We start from the raw sequence: 9,531 nt of genomic DNA on the forward strand, positions 1-9,531 counted from the left end.
TTTTCAACAAATCCAATAAAAAGGAATACTAAGATCAAAATCACATTCAAATGCACTGATCAGCATGCTTTCAGTCAAATGATAAATGAGAACAAGTAACTTAATGGTTTGTCATGTAGCTATGATAGATGTGGATTTTGCCTATGTTATATTTTAAGATGGTCTTACAACAAATTTGATTGGAAGAGCACTATTGTAGAACTTTAAAAACGGCGAGCTATCAAATAGCAGTAGAGTTACGGTTGCTTTTCTACTATCTGTTGTTGTTCTCAATTACATTTTATACTCCTTTCATTCCAAAGACCTTCAGGGTGGTAAGTGCATATTTCTAGCCACGATTACGGCGATGACTTGTATTGTACCTGCACCTGCACTGTGTAAGCATTTCACTCCTCCAACGCAGGAAGAGCTTGACTGATGCTTTGTTGATCGCAGCACTCACTCCGATGTTTGCCCTGTAACTGTGGTTTAGTCAAATGGGGAAGATGGCTTGATATTGGCAGTTTCAGGCTGTAGCCCGGGGTGAGGATTGTATCAGTCAAACTCTGCTGTAGAGCACTGGGCTTGTTTGTATGAAAAAAAACAAAAAGAAAACAACCTTACACTTGTGTGGACAGAGGAATGGCTCACCCAGCACACACTGTTCACCCAAACCCCTGAAACACTGTGGTCCAAGACGGTGCTGTTTGGAGATAGATCACACCCTCCGCTGCCTATGTGCATGTAGTTGTCAAAGACAAGAAATGTCTGTACTTCAAACACGCTGTCTGGGGAAGCAAATAGAAATGTCATGGCTGACTATCAAGTGCTTTTTCAACAACTTGGTGTCCACAGTCTTAGCATTTTCCCTCAAGTTTTTCTCTACATCTGTTTCCTATTAAGCCTCTGGACACCATGTTGTGATTTCTTTAATGTATGCTAATATATTTTGCTGTGAAAGACCGTTCTGTTTTACAATACTTTCTTCCACGTCTGGTTCAACGATCATTATGTATTGTGGAAAACATCAATTTTATAATGATTTTGCAGCACAATATCTGCTATGCCTTTATTCCCATGGTGCAACTGCACTTCAAATACAGCACAAAACAAACAAGAAGGCTTTCTTCAGCGGTAATTCAAAAATCCTATCCGCCCTTCTGATGCCCTCCTCTTTTCCCCACTAACAGGGAATGAGAGTCTGCATGAGAACTATGTTCAGGATAGTAAGATGGGCTTTGTCATCAACGCCATCTACGCCATGGCGCACGGCCTCCATGACATGCACACGGAGCTGTGCCCGGGGCAGCCAGGGCTGTGCGAGGCCATGGACCCCATCGATGGCAGCAAGCTGCTGGACTACCTGCTCAAAACGTCCTTCAGGGGAGTCTCTGGGGAGGAGGTCTATTTTGATGAAAACGGTGATACCCCGGGCAGGTAAGAGGATGATGGGGGAGGGGGTTAAAGACCCCATGCACTGCAAAAAACCTCCATCTTAACGAGTCATTTAGTCTCATATTCAGCCTTCAAATCTTATTTTTCTTAAAATAAGAGATAACTCCAAGGTGTCACTACCTTGAAACAAGGCAGAAAAAAACAGATCAGTTAAAAAATCTGATGGTTTTATTGGTTAGAAACTTACATTTATGCCTACATGATGTCACCACCAAAGATACTGCGTTTTTCCAGGAAGGAAAAGTAATGGTAGTTAATTTCATGGGGACTTTAAGGAGGTTGGAACGGAGGAAGAAGCGGGGAAACGAGAATGGGGATTTCATATTATCGAATTAGTTATAATCTGTGAATCTCTCCCTTCTCACTCTCCCGCTCATTAGCACGCACACACACACACATCCACCGATCTTGAGCACATCGGGGTGTAATGGGTTTGGACTGGAACTGATTCAGTGTATCGTCCGCTGCAGCAGTCATTCTCATCTCTCTTCAGTCCAGCAGACAGCCCAGAAAACACAGCACTGTCGTCCCTCAGTCAGCTAGAGGTCAGCTGTAGCAGCCAGAAACACAGCCACAGCCTGGTTCAATATACAAATGAGGCCACAGCGCGCACTGGCACAAGCTCTTACCTATAATTGCTCTGGAAGATGTCACACTACAGGCTTGTAAGCTGTTTAAGTGACTTTGGATAAGAAAAGAGGTTTGCTAAGCTGCGGAATCGTTATCATTAAATTACCTGTCACTCTCCCCCTTCTCTCTCTATCTCCCTGTTTCCCCCTCTTTCTCGCACTCATCTCTGTCTCTACCTTTCCCTCGTTCCACTCTGTCCCCTCTCTCTGCCTCTTCATTCTTTTTTTTTTGTTTGCTTTCTCACTTAACGAACTCTTTTCCGCTCTTTATCTTTCTCCCGCTCCCTCGCTACCCCCCCCATTCTCAGGTATGACATTATGAATCTACAGAATGTGGGTGACGGTCACCATGACTACATACATGTGGGCTCCTGGCATGAGGGCATCCTGAGCATCGACGACAGCAAGCTGTGGCTGAACAGCAGTGACATGGTCCGCTCAGTCTGCAGCGAGCCCTGCTCCAGAGGACAGATCAAGGTAAGGGACTGGATCTGTGTCAAACAGGATAAGCAAATGTTTTTTTTATGGTTTGTTTTAGCCGACTACAGCGCCAAGTAGATGGGGTTGGCCACCTAGAAAAGTACAATGACTTTCAGAAAGGCACTGTCTCCTCAGTCTGAACGGTCATAAGCAAACTTTTGACATAGGTTCAATTTGGGGTTCATCGAAAAAGTACCTACTATACTCCCAAAGTGTCTACTATACAAGTTTAGTACTTTGTGGTAAATGATAGCACTGATTTGAGTTGTGTTTAATTAGCTGAGGAAAAAAAAAAGCTTGTGCACACTTTGATGCATGCAGTTTTCATATTTATCGCTGAGATTTCATTTCTAAACGACCTTCATTAGAGAGTGCTCAGTTTTGGTTTACAAATTAATTCCCTTGCCTTCCACCCTACCTGCACGACGAGATAGCCGGCTAGTCACGGTAAATAATAAACATTGGTATTGAGCCTGTAGCTTGAGGAAATGCCCCGATTTGCTTCATCTGGGGCCAATTGTTTTCAGTCTGGCCATACAGTAAGTCCCCCCGAGGGAGGTGCATCCTCTCTCCCGCCTGCTCCCGCTTCCCCCGCTATCTGCTTTGTTTCCTGCCCCACTTATCACCCTATTTTACATATCAGAGCGCTGGTAACAGCTTCTCTGGGAGTAGAATGCAAAAAGCAGCTGGCCTTGTTTTAGAAAACAGTGTGTCTGGGGCTTAAGAAGAAAAGTGCCACCGTGCAGGTACTTCTTAAAAAGCATCTTGTCTTTTACATCCCCTTGACGCTGATTGTTCATTTATGTTTTGTTGAGGTGTGATGTATTGCTTGTCATGGTTTGACTGGTTGCTGTGACTGAGGTGTGTGACCCCTCGTTGTTGACGTCGGGCCTCTCTGTGCGCAGGTGATCAGGAAGGGCGAGGTGAGCTGTTGCTGGATCTGCACCACCTGCAAGGACAACGAGTACGTCCAGGATGAGTTCACCTGCAAGGCCTGTGAGCTGGGGTGGTGGCCCGACGATGAACTGGAAGGTAAGGGAGACCAAACCGGCCGTCTTGAGCCAATCCGCTATTGTTTTCTCCAGCAACACGCCCTGATTTTACCTCTCTTATAACATCAATATCACGGATTCTCTTGAAACAGCACTAACCCTTATGGACAGCCTCATTCTCTTTCACACTCTGCAGCATCCTCCTCCACCCATACACCTGTTTGTACTTTCCACACTGACACCTTTAGCTGCTGCTTGTCACCATCCAGGTCCTGCGATCCTGCTTTCACTCACCGTTTCCTAATCTCTACACGACTCTCCTAAATTGCCTATTTTTCTGCATGATGCATCGACGTTTCCCACGGTCAATTCATGGCCTTCAGTCTCTCTTCGTGTCATCCTGTCACTCCCTCAGTCATCAGCCGCCTTCCAAAAATCTGTTCTCTTTCCTTCTTTTTTTTTTACTTTAATCTCACTTGAGCTGCTCCCTCTCAGCTGATGCCTCCGCTCCCTTGCGCACCTGCCAAAACTCCTTCTCCACTTAGCTCTCTCCCCCTCCTCCCTGCTCTTCGCCTTGTTGTGACCCAGTGGTTGTTTTGACAGCGATTTATAGAGTTGAGAGGAGCTCTCAGTTCCCAGGTGTAAAATCCTATTACTGCCATGAGAGGCTCGGGGATACATTTCACCAGCTTGTCGAGGAAGAAATTCCCCCTTCGCTCTCATTACACGTGCCTACCTGGAGAAAACTGACACTCCAATTCATTGAGTTAAGATTTTAGGTGCGTTTCTTTATTCATTCGTTCATTGAGGCCAAGGTTTTTCATATTATTTAGTTGGGTCAGTTGTGAATGTGCTCAGAGAAAGTGTACATTAAAGGAGTGAGCTTTGTCTTTGAATTATTCAAAGGTCTATACTTAGGGCTTTGGCATGACAGTATAGGTTTTAGAGGAATAAGGGATTTGAGGATTGTGTAAGAAAGGATAAAGATAAGTGCATTTCATCTTTGCGACCCTCGTCTATTTGCACGAAGGGGGGCTGATGAGCTAAGCTGGGCGGTCAAAAGAATATAGGCAACCGTTCGCAGCGGTGATGCTTTACCTTCAAGTGTGCTTCAGACGCTTTCACAGAATCACGTTTCAGTAATATCTCTGCAGTGTAACTACTGTTTTACACCTTGTCATTCACATTCGCACCACGTCTTTCACGTCGCGTGTTGAAAAGACGCGGGTTTCCTGAGACACGTTAGGATATTCACAAATTACAGATAGTGAAGTTCTTGTGGTTTGACATATGGGGAGTTAGTATGCAATCCAGAAGTGGGTTTCTCCATGCATAGCCTTGCCTGCGATGGCAGTGACTGTAATGCTATTAGGAACAGCACATAATTTATGGGTTTTTAAGCTGGGGAAGTCTGGGGATGTCAATTTTCTCCTTTTAAGCTCTACCAACTTCCAGTGTGTGTTGGATGACAAATATGCTACCAGTGCGTCATGATGGACAGGGTGTATGCAGATGCACAACACACACACAGACACATACACACTCACAGGCGCATGCACACACACACGTGTACGCACGCACACATTTAGTACAACATGAAGATGACAGAGAAATCTGACAGAACTGGAGCTTTGGGATATGTATGATGACGCGTGTAAATTAGTTCCTGAGCAATTTTAGGCCATCTTTGAAGTGCTCTGATCTCTGCTACGTACCTCTTGACTTCCCCAGTGTCTCCAAATCTGTGCATTGCTTTCCTCTCTCCTGCCTCTGCACTGCCTGTTCATTGGCTCTGATCTGTTCTCCCCTGTGTTCTCAAGAATACAAATGTACTATGTACACAACAACAAAAGATTAACCTGACATCTTTTCCTCTGCTCTTTGCAGGCTGCCAGCCGCTGCCTCTGAAGTATCTTGACTGGGCGGACGTGGAATCCATCGTTGCAGTAGTGTTCTCCTGCGTAGGCATCCTGATCACCTCCTTTGTCACCTTTGTGTTCATCCAGTACCGCGATACGCCCGTGGTGAAGTCTTCCAGCCGAGAACTCTGTTACATCATCCTGGCAGGCATCTTCCTGGGCTACATCTGTCCGTTCACCTTAATCGCCCGCCCCACTGTGGCTTCCTGCTACCTGCAGCGGCTCCTGGTGGGCCTGTCGTCTGCCATGTGCTACTCCGCCCTGGTGACCAAAACCAACCGCATTGCCCGCATTCTGGCAGGCAGCAAGAAGAAGATCTGCACCAGGAAGCCCCGCTTTATGAGCGCCTGGGCCCAGGTGATCATTGCCTTTATGCTGATCAGCGTCCAGCTAACTCTGGAGATCACGCTCATCATCCTGGAGACCCCTGAGCCCGTCAAGTCGTACCCGAGCATCAGTGAGGTCTACCTCATCTGCAATACCAGCAACTTAGGCATGGTGGCGCCGCTGGGCTACAACGGCCTGCTAATCATGAGCTGCACCTACTACGCCTTCAAGACGCGGAACGTGCCGGCCAATTTTAACGAGGCAAAGTACATTGCCTTCACCATGTACACTACCTGCATCATCTGGCTGGCCTTTGTGCCCATCTACTTTGGCTCCAACTACAAGATCATCACCACATCCTTCTCCGTCAGCCTGAGTGTCACCGTGGCACTGGGCTGCATGTTCACACCCAAGATGTACATTATCATCGCCAAACCAGAGAGGAACGTCCGGAGCGCCTTCACCACATCTGATGTGGTGCGAATGCATGTTGGCGACGGGAAGTCCGTGGCTCCCTGCGGGAGCAACAGCCTGCTCAATATGTTCCGCCGGAAGAAGAATGGAACTACCAGCGCCAAGTGAGTGACCTTTTATGTTGCTCATATTGCTGGATTAAATGTTGTTTCCTGGGGTAACTGGCTATAAACAATTACAGTGTGAAGCCTGAACACTCAAATGGTGCAGTGACCTGTCCAGTGATTTCTTGTGGCATTTGTTGAATAACAGAATCACCTATTTTCAAGTATTAAATAGATAATTATTTTTTAATACTGAGAGAGTGGCATGCCTCTTGCCCTCCAATGTATTTTATATTCTCTTTTCTATTCATTACAATATATTTCTATCCTATTCTATTCTATTCTATTCTATCTTCATCCCAGGTTGTTAGAGCATGGATCAGCCACTGAATTAACAGTACAATGTATAAATCTAACAGACAGACAAAGAAAAATAACATTGTGGTCTTATTACCAAAGGAATATTTGAGTGTTCATGCATCCAAAATTGTCTTCCCAGCAGCCCAAACTATGTTTAATTAAACATGTATGGCTAAATTGTTACAATATAAGAGCTTTGAAGTGAATATGGAGTGAATTGATATGACACATCCCCCTCCCCCTGAGAACAAAATGTTATCACTGAAATTAGGTTCAGTTTGATAGAAGCCGGCATTCATTGATTTAAAGCTAATGGGCCATGCTAATATCTCTATGATGATTAAAGTATAGATTTTACTGATCCTAATTAGCCTTGCATAAAACCTTCTTGAGCTCCACAGCAAAGACACATGGACAGTTGTCTAAAGTAAGGAGTGGGACAGCGTATGAGAGTGATCCTAGTATGTTTAAGTGTTGTCTCTCACCCTTGCTATGCTGTCTCTCTAACCTTTTCAAACTGGACAGAGTATTGTCTGCGAGAATGTCATAGGCTGGCAAATGTTTAGACGCAGGGTTATTCAACTCCTGTCCTGGAGAGCTGCACTGTCAACTGAAGTTATCAACATATTTTACTACTATATATAATCAGGGTGGGAAATTAAGATCACTTACCGGCCAAACAATGATACATTTTGGCTGTTGCAACCAAGTCTGCTTCAGACTATTCTGTCTATTCTCCAAACCACTGTAGCAAGTAACCAGCCCTCATCTGGGTCGGCTACCTGTTTTCTATTCGAACAACCAGGCCAATCTGGCAGGTGAAAGTGTCTGGTGAATTAATGGAACCACTCGCTGCTGTGACTGGTGAATGAATAAGGTCATTTCCCACCCTGTAAATGATGAAGTATTATGATGCTGCTCAGGGTTAGTCATTGGTTGGGGAGTCTACAAACCTCCTTTCTCATTCCTGGGCCGGCAAATAATGATTTTTGACACTGCAACCCTCCAAGTAGGAGATTTGCCATCCTGCTGCTTTTGGTTTATCCTGAATTACCCTCACATTTAACAATTCTCAGCATGAACACCTCTCTGCCCCCCTTCCCCAACTAATCACATTAGAGGCAATCCTAGCTCACTCTGCACTAAACTGTGTGTCATCTTCAGACCAGTTCAGGCACCACCAAAAATACTTTGCAGGTGCATGTGTCCCATTTCAGCTCTCTAAGCACTTAGTTATAAACAGGACAAAATGAGCTGGACGCCTCCTAATACCGTGAGCTCGGTCATTTGAAGATCATAATGCTCTGTCTGCAGCACATTATGAATCACTGGATATTTGTGAAGTGCCACAGTTAACAAATGCAATGCTCTTTAGAGCTCATGAGCGAACCCTCAGCACTGCTGTTAATGTCAAGTCACGTGGTCAAAAAAGTATTTTGACATGCATCACAAATGTTGAAATGCTGCTGGTCTGTTGTGCTACTGTTGTGTTGATGTTGTTGACGTTTTTGTCTGCAACCTCCTCCCGGTTTCCTGTAATAGTAACTTGGGTCTTTATCTCGTTCATAGTTCTAATGGCAAGTCTGTGTCATGGTCTGAATCAGGTGCAAGACACCCTCCGAGGGGGGGGAATGTGTGGCACAGACTGTCTGTGCATGTGAGGAAACAGGAAGCCGGCTCGAATCAGACGGCGGTCATCAGGCCCCTAACTAACACCCCCGACCCCCACAGTTGCGAGCCCTCCACCCGCGACCTTGGCACAGACCCCCACCTCGCCCAAGAACCGCCTGGCACTAAGGCTCTATACAACCTGGCGGAGGAGGACGACGAGGGCGAGGCGCAGCGCCCTCTCTGGACTCCTTCGCGCTCTGGACCGCTCCAAGGGCTGGACTCCAATTTAGATAAGCCGACTTCTTATTTGCCCGCTCGCTTGATGAGCCGCACCGCCGAGCACTTGCAGGGGGCGGTGGTGGACACGCACAGCTCCGGTGTCCCCGCACTGAGTGACAACGCCGCCAAGGAGGCGATGCCCACCGACGAGCCTTTGAGCCTTGTGCCCTCTCGGCTTCCCCTGGCTTTCGGAGGGGAGGGGCCAGAGGGCGAGGAACTGGACCTCTTGCACAGCTACATCTACGATGCCAAGGAAGAGGAGGAGGAGGAGGAGGAGGAGGGGGAGGAGGGGGAAGGGGAGGATCTGACTCAGAGCAAGCTGACTCTGGAGGATTCCCTGGCTCTGTCCCCTCCCTCCCCCTTCAGAGACTCGGTGTGTTCGGGGGAGTCCGTCGGCGGCTCCCCCGTCGTGGAGTCGCTCCTCGGTAGCCCTCTGAGCTCGGCCTACACCTCAGCTATCCTCCGAGACTTCACACAGAGCTCCTCAACACTGTGAGAGCAAAGTCGGGCACTGACACACCTGCTATCAGCACACCTTTGCATCACACACACACATGAATTTCCGACATACACACACACACACAACATTTACAACAGACTGACCATTTCACAAGTTTTGAACATTTATTTCATTACCTTTTTCTTTTTCTGAATTGCTCTGTCATTTACTTGCTTGTATTTTACTACTCTGCTTTTATCACAGAGGCGTTATTTCAAAACTAGAAGTAGGCTAGGACAAAACACCTGGTAGCCTATCATCCAGGAGAGCTTCTACACTCCTGAAGGGCTTGTCAGTCCACACAGCCTTTCTGTAAACTCTGAAAACTGGGAACAGTGCCAAAACTAGCCAGCTGTCGTGCCAAAATTTGATGGATTAAGCAAAAGCTCAGAATCATAATAAAGGATGTAGCTATTGTTTTCCTATTGTCGTGCAATTAAATAGCCGACGTGAAACAAATGGAGGGAAGCCCGCTCGGTGTGC

At 46.5% G+C, this 9,531-nt stretch overlaps 1 protein-coding gene across 1 annotated transcript in view; it reads left to right on the forward strand.

Annotated features, from left to right (window-relative positions):
• grm1a (glutamate receptor, metabotropic 1a) overlaps nt 1-9,045 on the forward strand; it is a 29,206-nt gene extending 20,161 nt beyond the window's left edge. The window contains exons 4-8 of the mRNA XM_071915813.2: nt 1,170-1,416; nt 2,372-2,540; nt 3,449-3,575; nt 5,423-6,359; nt 8,229-9,045. Of these exons, the coding sequence (XP_071771914.1) occupies nt 1,170-1,416; nt 2,372-2,540; nt 3,449-3,575; nt 5,423-6,359; nt 8,229-9,045 (2,297 nt within the window). The remainder of the gene's footprint in view (nt 1-1,169; nt 1,417-2,371; nt 2,541-3,448; nt 3,576-5,422; nt 6,360-8,228) is intronic.
• The last annotated feature ends 486 nt before the right edge of the window (nt 9,046-9,531 follow it).

The sequence above is a fragment of the Centroberyx gerrardi genome, chromosome 18, assembly GCF_048128805.1.
Source record: "Centroberyx gerrardi isolate f3 chromosome 18, fCenGer3.hap1.cur.20231027, whole genome shotgun sequence".
NCBI lineage: Eukaryota > Metazoa > Chordata > Actinopteri > Beryciformes > Berycidae > Centroberyx > Centroberyx gerrardi.